The following is a 27,626-nucleotide window of genomic DNA, read 5'->3' as shown; positions in this document are numbered from 1 at the left end:
ATGGCACTTACTCCTAGCACATGGGAGGCAGAGGACATGGATCTGTGAGCTGGAGGCTAGTCACATCTGCACAGCACGCTCTGGGCCAGCCAAAGCTATACAGCAAGATCATGCCTCCAAAGATGTGTGTGTGTGTGTGTGTGTGTATTTTTAAAACGAAGCAGTGTAGCATAAGCTTCTAATTCTAGCACTTGGAATGCTGAAGCAGTAGGTTTCTGAATTCAGAACTAATCAGAGCTACACAGCAAGAACCTGCATGTGTTTGTTGTTGTTGGGTTTTACTGTTGTTGTTTTTAAAGGACTAAGAGAAAATTTTCCCCCAAAGAATAATGGTGAAAAAGCAGAACAAAAAACTTCAGAAAATAGTGTGTGTGTGTGGGGGGGGGGGGCTGGGGGTCATGAAGAACACTTTCCCTCTTTCCCTCTTAAGAGTCATTAACACTGCTGCTCCATGGTGCTTCATGCTGTTACCTCATTACGGGAGGTGCATTTAAACTAAATAGCCTCCACCTCCACCATACAAAGAAAACAAAATACCTTATTATTACCAGTAAATCAAACTAAGTCAACATAGTTAAATCAGAGACACTGGTCTTGAACTGAGCCTGTGTCCAGTTAGTTCTATCCTATCCCTGTCCTTAGGGGGAAGGAAACATTGGAATCCACCAGTGATTACTTATAATTAGAAGTGGAGTCATGGTATCAAGTGGAAAAAAAGAACGTATTTTGTTTAAAGAGATCTGAGGTTTTGAGAAATCAGGAAACATAAAAAAAAAAAGTAAATAAAGCACTGCAGAATGAAAACACTGAAGCAGAAGAGGCACATGTATGTGTCAAAATAATTTAATTTTCCCTGTACATTTCTGTTCACATGAGAAATCAAGATACACATTTATAATATTTACCTGTCATGAAACATTCAAGTGAATTTCAGATGGCATAGGTAGAATTCAATCACTAGTGAAATGTTTAAAAATATAGATATATTAAACAAAAATGTCTTTATAAGATAAAAATAATCTTCCACAATGCAATAAATTGCAGATCACTGAAACTTTAACTCTAGATTATTTCAGTTCAGTTTTTGGTTTCAAAATCTAGAGACAGAATTAAAAAAGAAAAAGAAAAAGAAAGACTTGGCAGAATTCCTATCTGTTTTTACGCTTCTCTTTCTTGTTTCGACTACTTGTTACACTGTTTAAAGATGATGATGCTGAGGTTGCTCTTGCATGACCAGTAGCCTTTAGATGATCAAAAAGTTTATTCCGAGATGGAAATTCCCTATGGCAGGTTGCACAGTTGATAAGGACTTCACTCTGAGGAAGAGAGTAAAAACACATCAGAGCACACGGTAGGTTGATAGCATTCTATGTTTTTTTTTTTAAATTTATTTATTTATTATGTATATAATATTCTGCCTCCATGTATGCCCTCACACCAGAAGAGGGCACCAGACCTCATTACAGATGGTTGTGAGCCACCATGTGGTTGCTGGGAATTGAACTCAGGACCTTTGGAAGAGCAGGCAATACTCTTAACCACTGAGCCATCTCTCCAGCCCGCATTCTATGTTTTAATGTCAAGGTTAAACATCAAATAAATGCAAAATAAGTATTTTAACAAATCTCATAGCACCCAACAAAGGCAGACGTCTCGGAGGTAAATCATCAAGCACTATCAGCTCTCACTACGAGGACTACAAGTCTCTGCTCACAACTTAACAGGCCAACTCTTACCACCAAGGTCTCAGATTCGTCATAGAAAATGAAATGGCACCTCTACCAGTATCTAATATTTCTAATTTGCTTCTTTTAGAGTAAAAAGAAATGATAGCAGAACATAGAAATATATTTTATATAGTTCGTATTTTTAAATACAGAGAGACAGAATTACATACAAATTCTAGTTCACCCTTGGGAAGCTTATTTGATACACACTAACATCTTTAAGACAAAAACAAAGTTTGCTACAGAGAGGTGAATGTAAAGATTGACCTACCACTGTTTGTGGTTCAGCAGGTATTTTGACAGATTTTTTCATATCTTTGGTTTTCTTTCCTTTGGATTTAGGAACACTGGAAAATAAATTACTTAGTATAATACAAAAGAAAGAATCTTTCCTAGTTGTCATCTACTTCCAAAAATACTCAAAAGATGAAATGTATGAGTCAAGCTTGTTTATTCACTTTAATATCTAATTTAGTTAATTTTCACATCAACAAAGAATTTAAAAAAACAACTTGAAAGATAAAAATTAAATTTGGCACAAAACTAAAAAATTACTAAAAACAAAAGCTAAAGCAATACCCCCCAAAACATTGCTGAGTAAATACATACATGTTTTAATGAAGAAGAAAAGCACCTCACGCTCCCTTTAAAACCAGTTCTAATCACACCAGCACACGACACTGAGGACCCTATATGAACTTCTTTTTTTTTCTTCTCCAGCTGTTTCTTGTTTTTGTAGTAGTTGTTTTAGTTTTTAAAGACAAGTTTCATACTATACCAAGGCTAGCCCAGAGCTCACTATGTAGGTCAGGCTGACCTCAAATTAATGGCAGTCCTCCTGCCTCAACCGCCTGAAGGCTTGGATTACTAGTGTTAGTTACCATGCCCAACTAAAAATTAGGAAATCCTGATCTAGTCTGTGACAAACATTTCAAGAGTTCCACAATAAAATGAGAATAAAAATATTATAATGCATTTTTCATAAAATTAATTCATTAAATACTCAGAAATTAACTTTTATTAAAAATGGTGTCTGGGGTGACTGAGAAAAGTAAAAAGTGTGAAAATGTCATAATAAACCCATTATTTATATGCTAACAAGGAAATTAATAATAAAAAATAACATCCTTTTGCTGACCTAGTGTGTTCTCCAGTACTCTTTAAACCAAAAATTAGAGCATCAGCCATTGCAGTCAGGCTCCTCCTACTCCGCTTGCATCCTGAACATTCCTCTATCAGTCTCCTTCCTCTGTGAGCTCTAATTTGCTCTGTCATGTTATATGTGCTAAATAAGATTATAAGCGCTATGGTGTGCTTCATTAAAAAAAAATGTGTGGGTGGCTGAGACAGGAGGATTCCAAGTTTGAGACCAGATTGAGCTATATTGACAATAACTCAGAGAATCCAAGCAATCTCTTAACTGCTGAGGAATGGCGGAAGAGAAGCACTTCTCACTATGTGCGCACTGCAGAAGAAGCAATGGGCTGCGGGTGTGGAGGAAGACATGCCTCAGCTCTGCCACCCCTCGGCAGTTGAGAAATCAGTTGATGTCTCTAAGTCCTTTTCTCACATGGGTAAAATGAGACAACTGGACAATAATTCAAGAACTGTCGTTCTCAAGTGAACACTCATGTACAAGTCACATGGAAAGTAAAACACTCTCCAGCTCTAGGGGCTGTAGCTCCACCTCTGACCCAGTCCTCATGTGCACTGTGCAGCCCGCAGGATCATTATAGACTAGGCCCATGAAACTAGACCCTCCTTTAGCACATCAGGGCTTCATCGAGCAGGAAGGCACCAAGATGTTGACTAGGATCTGACATCTTACAGCTGAATATGACATGGTGATTTAGTTAGGGCCAATCTAATAAAGTGGGATAGAGAAACAAGATTCAGGAGTAGCCCCATTCCCACAGATTGCCAAGAGTAAAGTGAGCCTTTCCCAGCAGGATAAGAAACTAGACCTGATCCACAGTGACGCTGTTGTTACCACAGTAACATTATGATCACTACAGTGGTGTGGCTGTTACCACAGTGGTACCATTGTTAGCACAGTGATACTGTTACCATAGTAATGGTTAAGACAGTAATATTGCTACTGGGGTGGTACTGACATTACCACAGTGACTCCGATGCTAGCTTAGTGATACCTAAGCTGTCTGTACGGATGTGTACACACACGTGCAGTTTACACCTACCTAGGCATAGGGAGGAGGTTCTATCTGACTTGCCCTGATGCCCATACCATTAACTACTCAGTAGTTAGGAAGAGCAGGCAGCTCTGCCTTACCTTTTAGCTTCACTCTGTGGAGCCTCACAGATTTCTGTGGTCTCTGTGACACAGTCTTTTTCTTGGGGCCTATTTTCTAATTCTTTGGCAATATCTTCATTTAAGTTAGCATCTTCTGGGTCAGCCTTTACTCCTTCTTCAGCTCCATTTTCATTGAAATTGCTATCATAATTCTAGAGAACACATATGTGATTATAAAAGCAACCAATCTAATAGTAACGGCTTCATTTTCATCTGTGAAAATGCATACCTGTAGTGTATGTATATGTGCATGTACACATGTGGAGGCCAGGAGCAGGTGTGAGGTACCTCCCACTATAGCTCTCTCTTTTTGTGACAGGGTTTCTTTCTGAACCTGATGCTCACTGATGGGCAAGGCTGGCTGGCCAGCTAGCTCCAGGAAGCAGCTTGTTTCTGCAGTCCCAGTACAGATTACAGCCAAGCACAACCAAGCTTGTCTTTTTATTAATGTGGGTGTTTGGGATACAAACAGGTCTTCATACTGTGCAGCACTTTTATCAACTAAAATATCTCCCTAGTCCCTATATAACAATGGGTTTTGTTATGTTCCCAAAACTTGGGATAATGTAACAACATCCGACACTTACAGAAGTAGAGTTCCAGAAAAACAAAAGAAACAGTTAAGATGCGCTAAGGCTAAACACAGTGGGACTACAATCCCAGCACTAGGAAGGACACAGCAAAGAGACTGAGTTTAAGGTCAGCTTAGACTACATAGTTCAAGGCCAACTTGTGATAAAGAAAATGCTGTATCATAAAAATTTATAAATCCCTAGTTGCTCATTACAGATATTAGAGAAAAATCATAAGTGAACAGGTGAATATGAGAAATAAATTTAATCTATCTTTCTAGTGCTATTTACTCAATAATGTAAAAAAAACCAACATATTAGCAACTCAAAAGGGAAAAATTATATAGACAGTCCATTTACAATGCAATTCAATATTAAATAATCTCTATAGAATTCAAGAAGATTTTTATACTTCTCTATTTCTTAATTAAAATGAGAAACATTACTGCTACAGTCAGGATAATAAGCAATGGGAAGAATCGTCACTGAGAGGTGTCTGGCAAACATTCCTTCACTAAGTGCAGCTATGCTTTACTCTGAGTAACAACTCCCCCAGTCTGCAGACTCTCACTCATGAGTGTCCTCCTGTAACACAGTCTGCAGACTCTCACTCGTGAGTGTCCTCCTGTAACACAGTCTGCGGACTCTCACTCGTGAGTGTCCTCCTGTAACACAGTCTGCAGACTCACACTCGTGAGTCTCCTGTAACACAGTCTGCAGACTCACACTCGTGAGTGTCCTCCTGTAACACAGTCTGCAGACTCACACTCGTGAGTGTCCTCATGTAACACAGTCTGCAGACTCTCACTCGTGAGTGTCCTCCTGTAACACAGTCTGCAGACTCACACTCGTGAGTCTCCTGTAACACAGTCTGCAGACTCACACTCGTGAGTGTCCTCCTGTAACATAGTCTGCAGACTCACACTCGTGAATGTCCTCCTGTAACACAGTCTGCAGACTCACACTCGTGAGTACCCTCATGTAACACAGTCTGCAGACTCACATGCGTAAGTACCCTCATGTAACAGTCTGCAGACTCACACTCATGAGTGTCCTCCTGTAACACACATGCTTTCCGCCTCAACTAACCAGTAGGTGGCAAGTAGGTGAGTCTGGGCCTTGCTCCTCTCAGAAAGGTCCACATTTCAGCCTAACATTTGGGTCTGTGATCCATTCTGAATGATCACAGCAAAATTATTCTTTAAAAATAAAGATTAAAATCATCTATGATAGATTAAATTTACATATGCAATGACCAAAACCCAGATTTTCCTATGTCCAGATTTTAAATTGTTATCTTGACTGATATTGATAACTATCATCAGATATATTTAAAAAAAAAGGCACTCAGTTAATTCCAATCAGTGAAGTTCTACATGCAAAATCTCCAAAATATGCAACAATAAGGAAGTTACATGCATATAAGGAGGAAAATGTACTCACGCCTGAAAATACTTCCTTCTGAACAACTTTAGAGGTGAAGAGCACACACTGCACAGCATGAGCACCCACAGAACAAGACGGACACTATTTCATATGCACCTGTAACCCCAGCACTGGAAGGGTGGCAGTGAGGACCCAAGGACTTGCTGGCTTCCAACCCAATTCAAAGATAAAGCTTCAGGTTCAGTGAGAGACTCTGCCTCAAAGGAATGAGGCAGAAAGTGATAGGGGATACCCAAGACCTTCCCCTAGCAGTCAAATGTGTGTGTGGAAAGGCAACCACATCCATAAGTACGCATGAACACACATCACATACACATGGACACACGCAGAAAATCACTTTACTACCAACATAAAATAACAGTGAAGCACTTAATACGGAGTATACTGAATAACAAAGTGCAACTTCCAATCTACAACGGGTACTATATTATTTCAAATAAATTTGTAGGAGTTAGAAAGTAGAGAATAAAATCTTTCAACATACCTGAGCTGATTTCTGTTTCTTTTTCTTCTGTTTTTTAGAAAGCCTAAGAGCAAATATAAATCAAAATGTAAAGTATCTAGCTTTGTGAAGATCTATTAAGTAAAACTAAAAAATACTGAAATAGAATGGTAAAGAAATACTAAAAATGTGTATCATAAAGCATTAAAATGACAGAAAAATGGCCCTATTATTATTTTAGAGAACACACGACAAGCAGTAATTAGCATGTCAACTGCCTAAGAAAAAAATGTTTTCAAGAGTCATTGGAAGCCGGGCGGTGGTGGCGCACGCCTTTAATCCCAGCACTTGGGAGGCAGAGGCAGGCGGATCTCTGTAAGTTCGAGACCAGCCTGTTCTACAAGAGCTAGTTCCAGGACAGGCTCCAAAAACCACAGAGAAACCCTGTCTCGAAAAACCAAAAATAAAAAAAGAGTCATTGGATAGTCTAAAAGATATCAGACGTGTGGTATCTACCCACTGTAACACTGCCGTCCCTGTAAATGGGAGGAGATACAGACAACAGTAGGCAACAACCTCCTTGGGAGAAAACACACTTCACCAGCATCTCTAACAAGACAAAGGGTAACGGGCATTTAATCCTGTGAATTACTTTTGCTTTGGTGTATCTTCTATTTCTTCCTCAGAATTGGCATCCAATAAGTTTTCATCCACTTGCGCTCCTGAAAAATGTGCTTCCTCTTCCTCCAACCGCTGCTTTAACAAGGCGACCATTTCTCGATGCTTCTTTGACTTCTCGTGATTCTTCATGCTGAAAGCACAATGTGGCATGAGTGCTGTACTATGGTAACCACATGTGTACAGGTACACTGTGGGATGACGGAACCACTGGACCTGCCACAGGCACGATTTTATACAGAGCAATACAAGTCTCTTGGGATTGCATCACCAGCCCAGCTAGACCATGAAGGAGTTCCTTCTTCCCAACACCAGCATTCCCTTACTAATTCCATTTTACCTAAATGCATTTTGTTGCCAAATTCTCCATTTTTTTATTTTGATTTTTTTAATCACTAAGTATCTGCTTAGTGTGTCTCTGTTCCAGGCCATGCTACGGTAAGGCACATATCCTAACTGCAAGAAGACAGTGGGACCTAGAGAAGACGTGGTGTTAAGCCTCAAAGAACAAGTTTACTTCCTTTTACTTTTCAACATCATATTCTCAACTCTTTCCTATCACCTTAAATGAGGGTTCAGGCAGATATCCCAAATATCAACCTACATAATATACAGAAAACAAAGACATTAAACAGTCAAGTCGGAACCAGTCTCAGAACGTAGCCCTTGGTACAGTGCTGACTAGCCTGCAGAGAACCCTTGCATTCGATCTTCAGTGCCACAGAAACAGTAACAAAACCCTTAGCAGCAAACTGTGTGGCCATTTAGTTCATGTAAAATTCTTCTTAGACCATGATCCCCTGGGGAAATCAAGGTATTTTGAGTTAAAAATAAATACTCAAAATGATAAGGACATGGTTGCATGTGTAGTGGCGCACACCTTTAATCCCAGCACTTGGGTGGTAGAGACAGGTGGATCTTTGTGAGTGAAGCCAGCCTGGTCTACAGAGCGAGTGCCAGGACAAGCAGTGCTCTGTTACACAGAGAAACCTTGCCCAAAAACAAAACAATAAATAAATAAAATTCCACAGTAGAAAGAAATAAATGGGGAAAGAGGACAGCACTGCTTTACAGGGAGGTTCAGGCACTGACTGGTAAATACAGAAAAGCATCACTCAGCCTCCAATAGAAAGGGTGTGACAGGTAGGTTTCCCTTTTCCAAACTGTCTGCTACCACAGTGGTGTAGATGTCAAATTTTGGAATATTTATTGAAATGCAATGAGGTATTTTGGAGCTGGTATCCATCCTCACATAAAATGCATCTGTGTTTCATTTATGCCTTGCACATGTTTCCAGAAGACATTTTATGCAATGTTTTAAAAACACGGCACAGTGACTGATATTCTCACAGTAGTTCAGGTGATAAGTTTTCCAACACAAGGTATCATCTGTGCACACAAAAAATTTCAGGACTTTTGGAACATTTAAGATTTTATAGAATGCAGCCAGACCGTGGTGGTGTATGCCTTTAATCCCAGCATTTGGGAGGCAGAGGTAGGTGGATCTCGGTGAGTTCAAGTCCAGCCTGGTCTAAAAAGTAAATTCCAGGACAGTCAGAGCTGTTATGTTTCAACAAACAAACAAAACATTTACAGAATGCTCATTGAAGATAAATGTTTAATGCTTCCAAGAAAAATTCATTGCAAAAAGAAATTCTAACTCTACAGCACAAAAATAGGGTAATACTTAGGCTGAGTGATCAAGCTGCTCAGCATCACTAAGAAGACATGGGACCACGGAAAATACAACACAGCGCTGCAGTGGCCCACATGTGGATACACACCTGAACTGGATTCTGTACTAAAGTGGGAAAATATAACATACTAATAAAGAATACACTGACAAAGCAATCTACAGATTCAACACAATCCCCAGCAAAATCCCAGCAAAATTCTTCACAGACCTCGAAAGAACAGTACTCAACTTCATATGGAAAAGTAAAATACCAGGATAGCCAAAACAATCCTGTACAATAAAAGAAATTCTGGAGGCATCACAATCCCTGATTTCAAACTCTACTACAGAGCTACAGTACTGAAAACAGCCTGGTATTGGCATAAAAACAGACAGGAGAACCAAAGGGACCGAATAGAAGACCAGAATATCTATCTACACATCTTCAAATGCCTGATCTTTGATAAGCAAAAAATATCAAATGGAAAAAAAGAAAGCATATTTAACAAGTGGTGCTGGCATAACTGGATATCAACATGTAGAAGAATGAAAATAGACCCATATCTATCACCATGCACAAAACTCAAGTCCAAATGGATCAAAGACCTCAACATAAAACCAGCCACACTGATCCTTATAGAAGAGAAAGTGGGAAGTACACTTGAACACATTGGCATAGGGAACCACTTCCTAAATATAACCCCAGTAGCATAGACACTAAGAGAAACAATTAATAAATGGGACCTCCTAAAACTGAAAAGCTTCTGTAAAATAAAGGACATGGTCAACAAGACAAAACAACAGCCTACAGAATGGGAAAAGATCTTCATTAACCCCACATCAGACAGAGGTCTGATCTCCAAAATATACAAAGAACTCAAGAAATTGGACACTAAACGATCACATAATCCAATAAAAAAAAAAATGGAGTACAGACCTAAACAGAGAACCTGCAACAGAAAAATCGAAAATGGCTGAAAGGCACTTAAGGAATGGTGCTGGAGAATTGTCTGTATTCTGTCAATCATGTTTTAAATAAACACTGATTGGCCAGGCAGGAAGTAAAGGTGGGTCAACCAGACAAAAAGTAAAGGCGGGGTGATGAGAACAGGAGAATGTTCGGAAGGAGGAAGCCTATTCCTCCCACTCCTGCCCAGACTCTGAAGAAGCAACATGTGATCTGCTCCCCTGTGAAAGGTACTGAGACACATGGCTAACAAAGATCAGAATAATGGGTTAATATATGTGATAAGAGCTAATAAGAAGCCTGAGCTAATGGGCCAATCAGTTTTATAACTTATGGAGATCTCTGTCTGATTTTCTTTGGGGCTTGCTGGCTGTGGGGTATCAGGCGGGACAGAAACACCAGCAAGCAGGCCCCTTCATGTTACAAAGGAAATGTTCAACATCCTTAGTCATCAGAGAAATGCAAATCAAAACAACTCTAGAGATTCTATCTTAAACCTATAAGAATGGCCAAGATCAAAAACACTGATGCCAACTTATGCTGGAGAGGCTGTGGGGAAAAGGGAACACTTGCATTGCTAGTGGGAATGCAAGGTGGTACAGCCCCTTTGGATGTCAGTGTGGTGATTTCTCAGAAAATTAGGAAACAACCTTCCTCAAGACCCAGCTATACCACTTTTGGGTATATTTTCAAAGGATGCTCAATCGTGCCACAAGGATATGTGTTCAACTATGTTCACAGCAGCATTGTTTGTCATAGCCAGAACCTGGAAACAACCTAAATGCTCCTCGATTGAAGAATGGATAAGGAAAATATGGTACATTTACACAATGGAGTACTACACAGCAGAAAAAATAACAACAGTTTGAATTTTGCAGGAAAATGGATGGAAATAGAAAACATCATTTTGAGTGAGGTAACCCAGACACAGAAAGACAATTATGAAATGTACTCACTCATAGGTGGTTTTTAAACATAAAGCAAAGAAAGCCAGCCTACAAACCACAATCCCGGAGAACTTAGACAACAATGAGGACACTAATAGAGACTTACATAGACGTAATCTACATGGGAAGTGGAAAGTAGAAAAAGACAAGATCTACTGGTAAATTGGGAGCATGGGGACCTTGGGGGAGGTGTGGAGGGGGAGGGGAGAAGCAGGGAGGAGAGCAGAGAAAAATGTAGAGCTCAATAAATATCAATAAAAAATGTATATAAAAAAGAAATACACTGATAAAACTAGAGTATGAACAATAAATTAGACCAATCTTACAATCTCTTAAAATGATAACATACATTGAGGGAGAATTGTTCACGTGGCCATTCTATTGTGCTAAAAAAACCACCTTGAATCAAAGGACCAAGTCAGCGACTGTCTGACAGGATCAATCAGGGAGTTATTGGACAACTGAGGAGGTCTACTGGAGAGAGACAGAAAGAGAGAAAAAGGATTTGGGGGTGGGGTGTCTGGTGCTGGTAGACTGGGAAAAACATGGAGAGAGGGTCAGCCAGTTGACTCTCAGCTGTTCCTTGAGTTTACCCGGTCTTTATCTCAATTTCTAACTTCCTGAATTTTTATTATACCAGAACAGTTTAGAAAATCATTTCAAACTTCCCTTGTTATTGAAAAATTATATGGAGAGATATTTAGAGATAAAGAAGCATTATATATGTAATTTTAAAATTATTCAGAAAGCTGGGCGATGGTGGCGCACGCCTTTAATCCCAGCACTCGGGAGGCAGAGGCAGGCGGATCTCTGTGAGTTCGAGACTAGCCTGGTCTACAGAGCTAGTTCCAGGACAGGCTCCAAAGCCACAGAGAAACCCTGTCTTGAAAAACCAAAAAAAAATTAAATAAATAAATAAATAAAATAAAATTATTCAGAAAAAACTGTATGCTTATGCATGCTTACATGTCTACACAGGTGCTAGTGAGCAAGCATGCAAATGAACAGTGTGTAAGCAATGTGTTAACGTGCACCATATGCTATTCCTCTAACTTTAGGCTTATTTCCAAAATAAACAACAATTTTATTTTACAATTTTACTCTCTGACTATTGCATTCTGTTTTGTTTATATCTCTGCTGCTTCTCATACTCCTGGGTACTTTCTTGCGGGACATCTAGTGCCTCTCTCTGACGCCCACAAGCCACTCTCTTCTGGACTGAAGTGCTCAGTCTCTCATGCTCTTCACAAGAGGAAGCACTTCTACCTCAGCAGACAACTTTAAACTCCCTAGGCTGACAGAAACAAGCGGCCAGGAGGGAACATGATGGTGGGAGAAGCCTCACACCAGTGCAGAGATGGTGAGATTTGGTCTCATTTCCTTCCTGTGTCAACTACAACTGGTCGTAGTTGAATTTCTGGACTAGCACAGAGGAATATTGGAATATGTTAATGGGTATCACAGGTTTAACTGTACAAATCCCTCTGCTTACTGCACGAAATCCCCAGAGGATGAGGTACTGTTGATCAAATTGTTCCAACCACACTCTCATGAACACTTACAAAGTATTACACACTACCTCAAAATAAAAGGTGATTTTAAAGACATACTTACGCCTTTTCTGTCTTGAAGGACTTGTCACAAGCTGGGCAGTAAAGGTCATCATAGAGTTCAACCTCCTCAGCCTCATCGCTGTCTTTCTCTGTGGGATGACAGACTATGGTAAGAACCAAAGATGCTCACAGAGACTCAAAAATCCTTAAAGCCCTAAATGTGAGCTAAGTCAAAGACAGGAAGTACCACTGCAATGCCTCTACTACAAAGGCCTTTTCAATCTTCAGAAAGATTTGCTACAAACACACTTTCAAACTGTGATCTACCCTACCACACTGGAGCTTAGCTTACAGCACTCTCTCATTATTTATGAGGTCATAAACAGCTTATTACATGTAAAGTTTAGCACTGTTTATGCAGACCTTTGCATAATCTGAGGCTTATTACAGCAAAATGACTGCTACCAACACAATATATAAAATCTAAATGACTTAAACCTTAAATGAAAGTCTCTCCATATTTCTTATAATCTACTTTTAAAGAAATAAGTAAAATGACTGCTATTTGGGATTTTTTTTTAACAATAAGAATCCCAAAGTGTCTCATATTCCACATTTTGACTCTTTACAGATAGTAATATGATTCTGGAAGACATTCTGACAGCAATGAATAAGAGCCAAAACACATCCTATGTCCTATGCTCAATGCTAATTTCAACATATCCCTAACAGAGGATGTCTGAAACCTTGGACAGTACAGAACCAAACAAATTAACGTCTTTTCCATTTCAACTCCATCCTTACAAAATGCATATAAAGCTATAGCTTTATAATTTGAAGCCTAACAGTAAAATGGCCATGACTTTCCTTCAATTTCCTGATACCTTTCATTTATCCTGGACCACAGCAATGTCAGCATATGTTCTTTTCACTTTCTTTTTTCCCTCAAAGACTTTCGTCTTCTATTGAAGAAAGCACGCTATGGCTTCTCTTTGGCATGATCCATGTTAGCATCCATACTTTCATGTTTTGGGGTCATCATTACATTAACGTTATTTGACCACAAGTACTACGACACCAGCACAGCTAATCTACCATCTGCTTGACTAGCAGGAGACCAGAGGACTCAGTGACTAGGAAGGTATATACTGTACAGAACTCTGCACAGAAAGAACAGTGATGTAGGTGGGTCTTCTATCTATCTGTTGCTTTCATTGGTTAATTAATAAAGAAAACTGCTTGGCCTGATAGGGCAGAACTTAGATAGGCGGAGTACACAGAACAGAATGCTGAGAGGAAGAAGGCAGCGAGGCAGACGCTATAGCTCTCCTCTCCAAGATGGACGCAGGTTAAGATCCTTCCTGGTAAGCCATCACCTTGTGGTGCTACACAGATCATTAGAAATGGGTTAATCAAGATGTGAGAGTTAGCCAATAAGAGGCTGGAACTAATGGGCCAGGCAGTGTTTAAAAGAATACAATTTGTGTGTTATTTCGGGTATAAAGCTAGCTGGGTGGGAGCTGGGCGGGAATGCAGCCCGCAGCTCCCTTTCACTACAGAACGGGACAGCAGAAGAGCTCATCACCCACAGACCAAGGCAATATTTGAAACACAGAAGCTATTTCTGAATTATTCCATTTAACATTTCAGACCACGGCTGACTGAAAGTCACTCAGAGTGCAGAAGTAACAAGGAGGATAAGGCAGGGCCACTATATGTAATGCGATTTTTTTAACTGCACATGTACTTCCAACATTTCCCATGTGTGGAACCATCTTTAACCCATCAAACAGTTGATAAAAATTCTGGCTATAAAGCAAAAAAGTCTGGATTTTTAAGTGCTCATATGTTCTCAGGTATATCCCACAACTTTATAGGCTCCTACTTTTTTCACCAGCTAAATGGAGATAATTCCATTAGCACAACCTCTGTTTAAGGAATATTTTCTGAAGACGAAACAAGGCCCGGTATGTGAAAGGACTTTATAATAGAAATATAATTAGATCATTCCACATGTATAGAGTGCTCTGGACTTTTCAAAGTACATTCTAACTTGATTCACTAATAAACCGTTCAATCTTAAACATTTTGGAGAAAAAAGATTGTCATTTTATCCATCTGAGTTACTTGCCTTAAAATCTACAGTTTATAATTAAGTAAAATTAGGAAACTATATTCAGATCAGCTTCATAAATGGAAAAGCTGGGAATCAAGAAAAAAATCAGGATTATAGGTAGTCCCCAAAATGGCTAAACCTTGCCTTTTAAAATACATACCTGTCTGCTTAATAATATAGGCGGAGAAAACAAACATTCTAGTACTTCACAAAGTACCTTCCATAAGTCGTAAGTGGGAGGTACAAGGCACGTAGCAGAGCCCTGCCTAACAACTACTGTCCTAAAAGAGACTAAGACTTGCTGCGCATAATGAAGCACGCCTTTAATCTTAGCACTCTGAAGGCAGTCTACAGACCTCGTTCTAGGAAACCAGGTCTATAAAGGGAAACCCTATCTCAAAAAACAAACAAAAAGCAATTCACACATTCCTTAACAAAATGTTATTTTAAAATTATTTTTATTTTATATGCATTGGTGTTCTGTCTGCATATATGTCTGTCTGAGGATGTCAGATCTTTGAGTTACTGTTGTTAGCTGCCATTTGAGTACTGGGAATTGAACCTGAGTCCTACGGAAGAACAGTCAGTGATCTTAACTGCTGAGCCATCCCTCCAGGCCAACAAAATGTTTTTTAGTTGCCACAAAAGAACTCCAATTTCTAGTTCCTTATAGAGAACAACAAAATAGACACTGAGGCACTGAACCAATGAAGCAGAAGTCAGGTGCTGTCCGGGTGGTCATCTGTTCTTCCACTCCCCAGGATCTCACACCTGCGCCACTGTGGGCAACTAAGTACATAAAATTTAATATATATTTCCCCAAACTACTTAATATAGCAAGAAGAATTACCATCCATTCCGTGTTTGGGCTCCTGTTCCTCCACTTCATTTTCGTCCGATCCATCTCCAAACTCCTTCTCGTACCTCGCTTCCATCTCCTGGAGCTCCTTCTCCAAGTTGGCCATAGTCATCCAGCTCTGCTCCGTGTACTGCTCTGCCAGTCTAGACACACAGCACAGCCTCACTGCCGCTGGCAGGCAAAGCTCCGCAGGGCTCTAAACCTAGCCCTAGGAGAACCTTCCCCCACGCTGCCAGTAAGCGCACCTGGCTGGTTGTGCCTGCTCTACTGAAGTAAAAGGACTTGAAATATAAACCTTAGCAGCTCAGCCTAAGTCTTCTGGTGAAGGGTCAAAAAAATACAAGATAACATGTGGTTTTGGGTAGAATTTTAGTAAATGAATAACCTGTGCTTAAAAAACAAAAACAAAATTGCTGGGCAGTAGTGGCACTAGGGAGGCAGAGGCAGAAGGAAGGCTCTCTGAGTGGGAGTCAAGTCTGGTCTACAGCATGAGATCCAGAACAGTTAAAGCTACACAGAGATACCCTATCTCAAAAATAAGAACAAAAAAAAAATCCTAAATACTCTAGAAACTAAATTTTTACAATAACTTAACAAGAAAATAGCAAACTTAAGTGGAATGACAACAGTACTGGCAGGCAGCCTGCACGGCAGCTAACAGCAGGGCTCTGCAGCGACAAGACGGCCCAGCAGGAGAACAAACTCACGGCCAACCCTGAGAATCTGGGGGAACCGTAACAGAAGAAGAGAACTGACCCATGCAAACTGCCCTCTCCGTGTGAATGCCCCCTCCCACACATACAAAATTAATTCTTTCTTTTTCTGGTTTTTCAAGACAGCATTTCTCTATAAAACATAGACCATGCTGACCTTGAGATCCACCTGCCTCTGCCTCCCTGAAGTTAAAGGCTTTTATCACTATACCTAGTTTAAAATAAATTCTTTTTTAAACAGCAAAGCTATGAATTAAGACTTTTTTTTTTTTTTTCGAGACAGGGTTTCTCTGTGGTTTTGGAGCCTGTCCTGGAACTAGCTCTTGTAGACCAGGCTGGTCTCGAACTCACAGAGATCCGCCTGCCTCTGCCTCCCGAGTGCTGGGATTAAAGGCGTGCGCCACCACCGTCCGGCTTGAATTAGACTTCTTGAGCCCCATTCCCAGCTGTGACTTACAGCCGCATGCCTCATTTCCTCACAAGAATGAAAGAAAGCAGAAAAGCACTTGAAACAGATTCTTACACAGAGTAAAGATTCAATTAGTATTAGTTACTAACAAACTTTAGTAGAATAAAAGATCTCAAGTATAAAGGGCCTCTGATGGAAAATATGCAGATAAAACTAGAAAGGTGTACATAGTAGGTAAAGAAACACTGTCCAATGCCAGAATTTAGAGATTTAAAAAGAAGAAACACTATGTTATAAGACATAAGGCATGGTGATGATCCAAGTTAACATGGAGGCTCATGCTGGCTCCCTAGTGGCAGGCTCTTCCATGCTGATAACCCCACGGACAGCCACCCTGACCTCCCATCACCAGGAAGGATCTATTCCCACACTGCATACTTGGCTTGCTTCAGCTTTTGCTGCCTCCGCATCTCCTCTGCCTTCCTCGCCTTCTCTGCGTTCTGCTCCTCCACAAGCTTCCGATGAGCCTGCACCCTTTTGTCTCGTTTTCGAATGAAGGCTACAAGCTGGCGCACCAGTTCATTTTTCTCTTTCCTTGCTTTGTCTCGGATTTTTTTGTTTTCTTTTTCCATCGCCCGTTTTTCCCAGCGATTTGACGCTTGCCGAGTATCATATTCTTCCTTCCAAGCAAAATTCTTTTGTGTGCAGAAACTCTGCCAGTAAGCGTAGAAAGGATGGACCACCTAGTGACAAAGAAAATGGGTAAAATTATCTTTTTACTGAAATTTCTTTTAAAAGGCAGTAGATATTATGAATTAAAACATCTTCTACCATTCTTTTTCTGTACCTAAGATTACTTTTGCTGTGTGGTAGCTTTCGCAGTGCTGGAGACTGAACCCAAGGCCTTTCTGCATGATGAGTGCTCTACCACTAAACCACAACTCTACACCCTTGCACACTGACACTATTAATCGCTGGGGAAGACGGGCCTCTTAAAAGACTTTCCAGAACAAGACATTTTAGAGAAGAAAGAAAATAGTCTCACTGGCCAGAGAAAACGACTACTATAACAACAGGGGTGCAAGTCAAGTGTGGGCACTGTTAACAGCTGCCAGCTCCATGGGGAAGGGGGGGAACAGCCAGGTTAGGGGACAAAAATAATTTCTTTAGAACAGTGAGAGAAGCGAACTGTCATTTTTCTTTTACCGTGTCATAGTCACTCTGGGAGTCCCCGAAGTTTGGAAAATCCTCAATATCTCCGTCTGACACACATTCTAGTTCTTCTTTTGCAATTAGCTCAAAGACATCACGATACACTGCATAGAAACCCTAAAACAAAATAAAACAAAACCAGAAACTCAGTCTAAGCACAGAAAACATGAGCCAGGCCAGGCGGTGGTGGCACACGCCTTTAATCCCAGCACTCGGGAGGCAGAGGCAGGCGGATCTCTGTGAGTTCGAGACCAGCCTGGTCTACAAAGGGAGTTCCATGCAGGCTCCAAAGCTACAGAGAAACCCTGTCTCGAAAAACCAAAAAAAAAAAAAAAAAAGGAAAACATGAGCCAGGATTTAGCTGATGAAGTACACAGCTCTGGCTACCTCAAGTGTTCTGCATTCGCGTGTGCCCACAGCTAAGCACAAACAGCTGTGCGTTCCACCTTCTGTTGTAATTTTAAGAGATCTCTTTGCATTTGAGTTTTACTTAACCGCTTGATGAGAGATCAGAAGTTCCCCATCTTACCTTTTCATCATCTCCATAGCCGGAATAACAGGTAACAGTGAAGTAACGAAGCAAATCTAAACTGTCATCTTGGTATTCTCCATCAAGCCCTCCTTTAAGTAAGGCCTCTCTATGATTATCATACCTAAAAGAATTTAAAAAATGGAAAGAGCCAGACAAAGACTCAATTTAAATACAATTACATAAAAACTCACAAGGACTCTCTTTCTGAATCAGCCAAAATAACTAACTGCATGTTTCAACATGTCCCATCCATGACCACACAATTTAAAGGAATTTTGGAAACTAACAGACTTGGGAGACTTTCAGGAATTGAGGATTAAAACCATGCCCACAACTTCTAACACTGCATACAGTATTAGTCCTTATCAACTGGGAATTCTACACTCTCTCTGAGCAGGTAGAGATATCCATAGGAAAGACAACTACTAATTGGAAAAGTATTGAATATAATCTGGTTAATACACTAAGTTCACATTTATGACCTGGGAATTTACTAACAATTTACCTGAAAAACATATTTATGTCTACATAAACTTCATCTGGGAGACACACAATTACTCTTCATAAGAAGTCTATAATAGTATTTATTACTATTATTATCATCCTTGCTTGATACAGCAGAAAACTAAAGCTCAGTAATATTAAGTACTGGTTGTTCATCATAAAGTCTGTAAGAACCCAGGTCCCTTCTGCTGCTAAGGCCAGGTTATTGCCACGCTCCAGATGACAGCAGCAACACCAGGCAGGCGTTTTAAGGGAGTCTGGGAAAAGAAGGAAGACAATCTACGATTTAGAGAGAAACTAAATAAAAGGAAGCCAGGGAGGCATACCAATGCTCTAAAAGGAACACTAATTATTTGGTTTGAGACAGATCTCCCTGTGTAGCCCAGGTGACTCTCTTGAGGACAAGGACCACAGGCAGAAGCTACAGGCATGTGTATACATCTGGCTTTAGGACAGAGCTCCAAAGACCCTGATCAGAGAAAAGTTTAAGGTCTTCTATGTGGTTTACAGAGTGTTTGAGACTTTCCTGTACATCCTCTCTCTTTTGAGAGCTGGTGCGCTGTGCAGTTTAAAGCAGGTGCCCTTCACAGCAGCACTTTTCCAAGAGCAGGGTTTTTCACTGTTGTGTCTAAGTTCAAAACCTAACTGTCTGCAGCAAAAGGCCAAGAAGATTAAAAACTCACAACTTCAAACACATAATTCTTCTTACAAAATGAAACTATATTATGAATTCATCTTTGTTGAAAGTACCTATTACATTTGTAGAATAAAATTTATTCAGGTACTCTACAAAAATGTATTATAATTCTTATTCTAAAGTAAGAATTGCTGCTAAAGACAAAACGTCCTTCTTGTGTACCAATACATTTGCCAAACACTAAAGGGACCCCACTCAATGGTAAATCACTTGCGGTGTCTGAGTTAAAGCTATGTAACCACCAAACCTGCTTCATCATGGATAACAGCAGACACTTGGAATAATCATGACTAAAGTTCCTTCCTACACACAGACTGCACTTTAGAGAAGGAAGAGGCAACAACAGCTTACAACACTCCCAAACCAGGCAGTGAATTCAACTGTGAAGAAACCATCAACCCCATATTGACAATTCCTGCTAACAAATTAAAGAAGGATGAGAGTAACAATGCTCACCATGCTCTTTCCTGGGGGTCGCTCAACACATCGTACGCAGCTTGAATTAATTTAAACTGCTCGGCTGCTTCTGCGGCATTATCCAGATTTTTATCTGTTAAAATAAAGTCATAGAAATTTAGTCATGGAAAAAGTAGATGACATGCATAGCCCATCAAAATGGCTCATTGTAAAAAGATGCTTGTTCCCAACCCCAAAGACCTGAATTCAATTCTGGAACCATACTGCAGAGAAAGAAAACTGGACTCTTGCAAGTTGTCCATCCACTAGCCAACACATGATCTCCTTGTAACTTCCAAAGCATACCCATGTGTATGCCATGTAACTAAAAGTACACAGATAACTGTGTATCGTGTGTATTTGTGTGTGTGTGTAATTCTTTTCTTTTAAATACGCTGGGCATGGTGATATATGCCTGTCATCCCAGTACTTGGGCAGAATATGCAGTTGGAGCTCAAGATGTAAGACCAGTTTAGTCTATATAGCCAGTTCCAGGCCAGGCAAGGCTACAGGTGAGAGTCTGTGTGTGTTGTGTGTGTATATAGAATTTAAATAGTAGGGGCTGACAACATGGCACAATAGATAAAAATGCTGTCCATCAAGCCTGACAGCCTGTGTTCAGTCACTGAAACTCACATGTAGGAAAGAATCCACTCCTAAAAGTTGTCCTCTCACTACACGTGTACCTTTTCATACACACACACACACAGAGGCACATACATGCTAATTATTCTTTGCTTATTCATGCCTCAACTGCAAAACTCAAAAAGCTTCTGCCTGAAAGTGGCAGCCAGCAGTGGTCTCTGTTATCACCCTTGTACAGGCCCCTTCTCTTCAGCAGTGCTGGTCTGACCAACAGCAGGCACAGAGGGAAGGCAAGGGGACCTATGAGACTAGACAGGTCCACAGCTCCCATTCCGGGCTCTCGCCCTCTCCTGGAATACTCAAATCAGTGTGAGGAACTCGGACAGTTTACAGAGAAGCTCAGGGTGAGGAACAGAGGATAGGAGGGAACAAACAAACACCTGCCAACAACCATGTCCACGAGTCCAGAAGCAGGTCCTCCCTACAGTGGTGAGACAGCCCTAGCAGAAGCTCTAAGACGAGCCACTCCCACATTCTAAGCTTCAGAACCTTCAGAGTCTACATAATGAACTGGTGTTGTTAGCTGCTTTAAATCCTAAGGCATTGGTAATTTTGTCCTGTCATAAATAAATAATATATTCAGAAATCATTTTGAATCTAACATGGAACACTCCAAGTTCTTTAAGCTACTACTCAATACCTGTCTTCTAAGAGGTCAGAAGACAGGATGTGTTCCCTTCAAATAGCCAAGCATCTTACTGTTTGTCTAAGTGGCTCATGAGGGAGGGCATCTAGTTTCCTGTGTCATCACCTGATCCAAGTCCTACAAACAGCTTTTCCGCCAAATATCTAACACTGGTATTTTCCCAAGCAGAGCAGTTGCCATGGCTCTTCTATCCTACGGCCCTAAAACTAGTCTTACACTAACTAAAAATAACTTCTACCTCTAAGCCTCCCGTTCCCCGAGAAGTAACAGAGCTCTAGTCCTTGCAGTGTGCACCCATTTGAGGACAGGAAACATTAGCCAATCATGTGTTCCAACTAAGAAGCTCCCCCAAGGGCTCATGAACGTTAACACTTGGTACCAGTTGGTGAGACTGTTTGGAAAGGATTAGAAGGTGTGGCCTTGTTGAAAGAGATGTGTTACTTCAGGCAAGCTTTGAGGTTTCAAACAACTAGGACCATTTTGAGTTAGTTCTCCCTGCCTCCTACTTGGAGACCAAAATGTAAGCTCTCAGCTGCTTCTCCAGTCACTGCTGTTGGCTTCCTCTGCTCTGCCATCATGGACCAACTCTCTGAAACCATACTTATAAAGTTTCTTCTGTTAAATTGCCTTGGTCATGGCATCTTATCATACCAATAGAAAAGTAATAAAACAAGACATAAAGACAAGTTTACAAAAGTGATGCTTTCCAAGAAAAACACTGATCTCTGGTGGAAAGGTGTGGGCTTGGGTGGGCCTTATTACAGTGTGCCCTTAACCCACTGCTGTATCCTGCCCCAGCTCTCAATGACAAGAACTGGAGCACACTGCAATTCACATCCCAAACTGACTGTTCCTTTCTTCCAACTAAGCACTGAGCCCTGCCCTTATGATGGGTACCTGGCCCTTGTAGTAAGATTCTGTTCCTCAGTCTTCCTTAACATTTAGGTGTACCATGTGACTAAGCTCTTGTAATAAAGTCTATAAAATTATTCTACAGTGGGTTTTAAGAATCTTCCTTTAAAGGCAACTAGCACCAATTCTTGTTTCTTCTTTATCCCTTTCTGTGACTAGTAGCTTCAACTGCTACCTTGGATGACGGGCAAAGGGGGCATCCAAGGGCTGGTAGGCAGCAAGTCCATTGGGGCCATGGACAAGAACTGCTATACTAAGCTGTCCCTACAGAGAAAGCAATTCTACGTTCAGGACTCACTGCTCACAGCTGAGTCAAGCACTCAACACACACGGTGAGGATGCTGGAGCAAGTCTCCAACAGCTTCATCAAATACATGGAGCTGTCATAAAGAACTAGCCATCTCTGATTTCTTGTGAGGTGAGAAAAAAAGTTTGACATTAGCAACAACACCCTGTTTCCTGCCACACACAGTTGAACACAGCTCCTTCATGGTGGAGTCCCCTTGACAAGGGTTAAGATTTCTGTCTTCATCAACTCATTCATAAACAGATCCAAAAGAAAAGGACGAGGACAAATCCCTAGGACATGGTGGTATTTTTCCAATATTCACCTCAGCATTCAATAAGCACACCTCAGGTAAGCTGCCAAACAACTACAGAGGCACTGGTTTTTGTTTTGGTCTCCGAGGAAAATGAGACAAACCGGAAGTCTCAAACATTTCTGTCAAGACACAACAGTACAGTTCAAATTAAATAACCTAAAATGTAAAAAGTTGGCAACTGATTCTCCTTACATAAAGCAAAAACAGTGCTTGCCAGGGGTATGTATATATGCGTTCTTTTTTTTTAATCAGTACTATTGCATCTTGTCCACCTTCTTCACCTTCTTTCCCTCCCCAAGGAAATTTGCAGAAAGCTAAAGCTTTTTTTTTTTTCAGCTTTTCAAGACAGGGTTTCTCTGTGTTGCCCTGGCTGCCCTAGAACTTGCTCTGTAGAGTTCTTTCAACTCACAGAGATCCACCTGCCTCTGCCTCCTGAATGCTGGTGGGATTAAAAGCATGCACCACCATCGACCAGCAAACACTAAAGCTTTTAAATCTATGGGCATACCAGCTAACAACAAGATCTAATTTTTGAGTGGTTCTTTCTTTCTCTCTCTCTTTTTTTTTTTTTGTTGTTTGTTTGTTTGTTTTTGAGACAGTGTTTCTCTGTGTAACTCTGGCTGCCCTGGAACTCACTCCATAGATAAGGCTGGCCTCAAACTCAGAGACCTGTCTGCCTCTGCCTCCTAAGTGCTGGGATTAAAAGCATGCACCCTTACTGCCAAGCAGAACTTTTTTTGTAAATAATGTTTTCAATCCGTTACATGGCTTCATTTTACATAAGTGCAGCTGAGTTAGATGATTGTGTTGACCTGAAATTAACAGCAGGAACCCAACAAAACAAGCAATAAGCAAGTCTACATTTTGACAGAGGTACTGCAAACAGTCATTGAGGTTTACCAAACATCTAAGGTTGCACCAGTCTGCGTAGTTTTCTCTTGACATACTCCCATATTCTGCTATTATCCCTAAACTTTCGTACCGTGCCTTCTGGAAGATTCTGCTGGGTTGCCCCTTGAAGCACCCTGCTCTGAGAGAGAGCATCAGTTCTCCACAGGGCTCGACTCCTCCTGCCACAGCACTCCCATGGCAGCCCGTGGTGACGCGTCCCTGTGTCTGCTCGCTGACCCTTTACTCGCCATTCCTTCAAGATTTACACCTTTAACTAACAGTCTCCACCACCAATACCTCTCCTTCCCCTGCGTTCTTCTATCCTAACCACTGCTCTCATCCACTGACAAGCTGGCAAAGTGCTCAGCAGGTTCAGTTTGGTGCTCCCGTCCTCATCTCCAGGCTAGGCTCTGCCTGAAGCACACTGTCCTATTACGGCCAGAGAGAGGCTTCCTGCTGTTTCCAGTTCTATGGTTTGCCCAAGTTTAGGCTAAACTCCTAACCCAGAGTTACCCCCACTTAGTCGGTTATGCTAGCCTGTGCTCCTCCTCCCTCCGACAGGCATGCAATCACTCTATCTCTGCGTCTCCGCCTAGACGTTACTTCTTCACAGCCCATTTTCCTGGGTCCATTTCCCATCGCTGTCACCTGCACATACAAAGCTAGCCCAGGTGAGTACAGGGACCCATCGACATCTGAATTTGCCTGCCCTCAAACAACCCTGCTCTCCTCAGGCTCAAATTGCCTGTTTTCTCTCCTGTCCCATGTACAAACATGGCAGGGATCTCTCTGGCCTTGTTTACCTGGCAGAGAACTCAGAGAACAGTCATGGGATAAATTCTGGAAGACTGTTTCTCCCAATCAAGGCTTAGCTCCCAAATATCTAACACAGTGCCTTGCACACGTAACGAAATTAAACATGTATCGACCAAAAGACTAAGTGGACCAGCTAAGCAAGCATACCGAAATCGTGTGTCTCCTGAGGAAGTAGAACTACACTAATATTTCTAATCCAAAGATATTTAGGATGCTATGAATCATGACCTCAGAAGATGCTGCCTTCAGTTCCTCACAGGTTCGGCTTCCAAACCAATCAGTAATACTTCTTCCTTCCTTCCCTGAACTGTCCAACACATTGATTTTCCTGTCTGTAGGCCTCTTTGCTCCCTTGGCCCCAAAGGCCCACCCCTGTTCACTGGTACTCTGGTATCCAGGCCTCTTCAGTTCTCGATTGTCTTCCTGGTGCTATCCCAGACATCATAATAAAGCCAGCAAGGACTCTATATACTAGCAAATTAATAATGGTAAAACATAGTGCTTAACCTAATATCTAAGGCCCTTTACAATTTGATTTCAGTCCACGCTCCAAGAATGCTTTATTAATTATCTTCAAAAGTACATATGCACTTGCCATTAGAATTCTCTGTCCTGCCCTTTCCCATTCTGAAAGTCAAGGAACTCCCAACTTCCAATTCACCTTCTAATGATAATTAGCCATTACTCTATGAAAATGCTTTTCCGCCACCTGTACACTTTCCTTGGGTTTATTGACTTTGGCTCTTTCTTTTGAATTCCTGCAATGATAAAACATCTGCACTTGGGAGGCAGAGGCAGGCGGATCTCTGTGAGTTCGAGACCAGCCTGGTCTACAGAGCTAGTTCCAGGACAGGCTCCAAAGCCACAGAGAAACCCTGTCTCGAAAAACCAAAAAAAAAAAAAAAAAAAAAAAAAAGATAAAACATCTGTCTTTTCAATAGGTATGTGTATGTGATGTGGGATTTCATTGGTCATAGATAGGCGGAGTAAACAAAACAGAATGCTGGGAGGAAGAGGAAGAAAGCTCAGACGCGATGCCGCTCTTCTCTCCAGGGCAGATGCGATGAAGCTCCGACCCAGGATGGACGTAGGCTAGAATCTTCCCGGTAGGCACACCTTGGGGTGCTATACACATTAATAGAAATGGGTAATCAAGATGTAAGAATTAGCCAGTAAGAAACTAGAGCTAATGGGCCAAGCAGTGTTTAAAAGAATACAGTTTGTGTGTCGTTATTTTGGGGCATAAGCTAGCCAGGTGGCCGGGAGCTGGGTGGCAGGAACGCAGCCTGCAGCTCCTTCAACATGTATGTGCACATATATGTATATTCCTCATTTACTGTCAACACACCAGTGCCTGTTCTTTCATCTACTTTAGACCTTCCCAGTGTGGGCCTCCAGTTTTTCCTTCCACTCTTCTTTCAAACCATTCTGTACCCTTCCTGTAAATACTGCCCCTCATTACCTTAGGAATCTTTTGCTCACCACAGTGCTCTTCCTGAAACAGGACACAGTCCAAGGCCCTCTCCGGGGCGCAGCCTGGGCATCTCTCAGAACACGGTGGTAACCCCACCCCCATTAATGGGTACTTACTAGTTGCTTTATTTACCCAAACAGCAATGATACTCTTCTGTTCATGTTAAGTTTCAAACCAAGGACAAAAGGCTGAGGTGCCTATTTAACACATCAAAGCAGACCTGGCCTCCAGATTCTCCCAGCATCCCTCAGTCCCTACATGTTAAGTCATATGACTTAACTACCCCACCTTCTACCCTGAACTCTTCAGTCCAAAGGCTGAGCTGCCCTTCCCTAAATAATCCAGACATTTTGGTTATCTGCTCTTTTTGTACCTTTGGCACCCTGGCGACTACACCTGGTCCTCTCCCGACCTGCCATGGCTCAGGGTCACGTCCACTCTGGAGGTTCCCAGTCTGCCCCTAACTATGAACTCCCTTTCATCTATAATACACTTTCTTCTCCAGCAGACCTGGGAGCAGTCATTTCCTTTCCTTTTCCTCTTCAATCACACACTAGAAGTTACCATGGGTCTAAGACATGCTTTCCAAACAAGACTCTGGGGGTCTCTGTTATAGCATTTCAAAAATCTACATAGTATACACTTGTGCAAGTGACTTGGATCTTCTGGACACAATGCAAAAAACTAAGTTTAAACATGTTTGTATTATATGATTTTTTTTTCTCTTTTAAATTTGTTTGGGTAGCAAAAGAAAATGTATACTACTGAAATAAGGTTTATTTATTAGTATTTCTCAGGCATCTACGTGTGCATAGTCACTCTGAACACTATGAAGTTAAAGTGAACTATTAAAAAAATAATACAAATAGGTAAACCAGTCACACCTGGTGGCACAAGTCAGTAAATCCTAACTACTCATGGAGGCGAGGCAGAAGGATCTCAAATTCAAAGGCTGCCTTGGCAACCTAGTGAGAACCTGTCCTGAAATGATTTCTTTAAAACGCCGGCTGGTGTAGCTGGACGGCGGAGCGCTCGCCAGCAGGTGCGCGGCGCTGGCTTTAATTCCCAGGACCAACAGAGGCAGAACTTGGGACTCACAAGGACGGGATTCGCCTACTAAGTTTCGTCGTCTGGAAGACAGATCAGACTTCGCCCGAGTCCCACAGACCCATTTTACAGCGACACAAAGCATCCCGGGGCAAGCAAACTCCTAAGTAACCTCAGGACTTCGCCGGGCCGTTCACCCAACTAAGAAGTCACCGTGGCAATCTGCGGGAGCCCGGGATCCGAAGGCGGGCGCGAGCAGGCCCTGTTTAAAAGCCATTGCCCAGCCGGGGGCGGAGGCTCGCCCGGGCGGGGTGAGCGGGGCCGCGCCGTCCGCACCGCGTGCGGCTCGCCAGGCCCGGCGGCGGGCAGGGGGCGGGGGCCCCGCCGGCCGGGGTCTCGCGGACGCGGGGAGGGTGAGGAGGGCCGCCCGGTTTCCCCGCCCTCCGGTCGGTCACCTACCCGGGTGCCACCTCAGGGCCAGCTTCCGATAGGCCTTCTTGAGCTCCTCCTCGCTGGCGTCGCGCCGCACCCCCAGCGCCTCGTAGTGACACTTCATGGCCGGGCTGGACACGGGGCCGGGGCCCGGGGCGGGGCCGACGCCCGGGCCCGGGCCGAAGCGGCGGCGGCGGCGGCGGCGCTGCTTGTCCTCTCCTCCGGCGGGAGCCCGGCGCCAGCAGCCCGCCACCCAGCGAGCCCGGCGGCGGCGGCGGCAGCGGCGCGGGGCGGCGGAGGCGCGCGGCGGTGGACGACGCGGGCTGCGGCACGCGGGCGCGCGGA

General features: G+C 42.1%; 1 protein-coding gene across 1 annotated transcript; it reads right to left on the bottom strand.

The window, feature by feature from the left end:
* Positions 1-727: 727 nt before the first annotated feature.
* On the bottom strand, positions 728-27,626 carry Dnajc21 (DnaJ heat shock protein family (Hsp40) member C21). Its single transcript, XM_057789714.1, has 12 exons — positions 27,309-27,626; positions 19,817-19,910; positions 18,157-18,280; positions 17,622-17,744; positions 16,854-17,158; positions 15,285-15,436; positions 12,380-12,467; positions 7,151-7,309; positions 6,541-6,583; positions 4,018-4,190; positions 1,999-2,074; positions 728-1,316 (listed from the first exon to the last, which is right to left on the bottom strand). The coding sequence occupies exons 1-12, from the start codon at positions 27,403-27,405 to the stop codon at positions 1,149-1,151; spliced, it is 1,602 nt and encodes a 533-aa protein (XP_057645697.1). The 5' UTR covers positions 27,406-27,626; the 3' UTR covers positions 728-1,148.

This window comes from Chionomys nivalis, chromosome 15, assembly GCF_950005125.1.
Source record: "Chionomys nivalis chromosome 15, mChiNiv1.1, whole genome shotgun sequence".
In the NCBI taxonomy this organism is placed as follows: Eukaryota; Metazoa; Chordata; class Mammalia; order Rodentia; family Cricetidae; genus Chionomys; species Chionomys nivalis.
The sequence above is the reverse complement of the archived record's forward strand: the minus strand, read 5'-3'. Positions and strand labels throughout refer to the sequence as shown.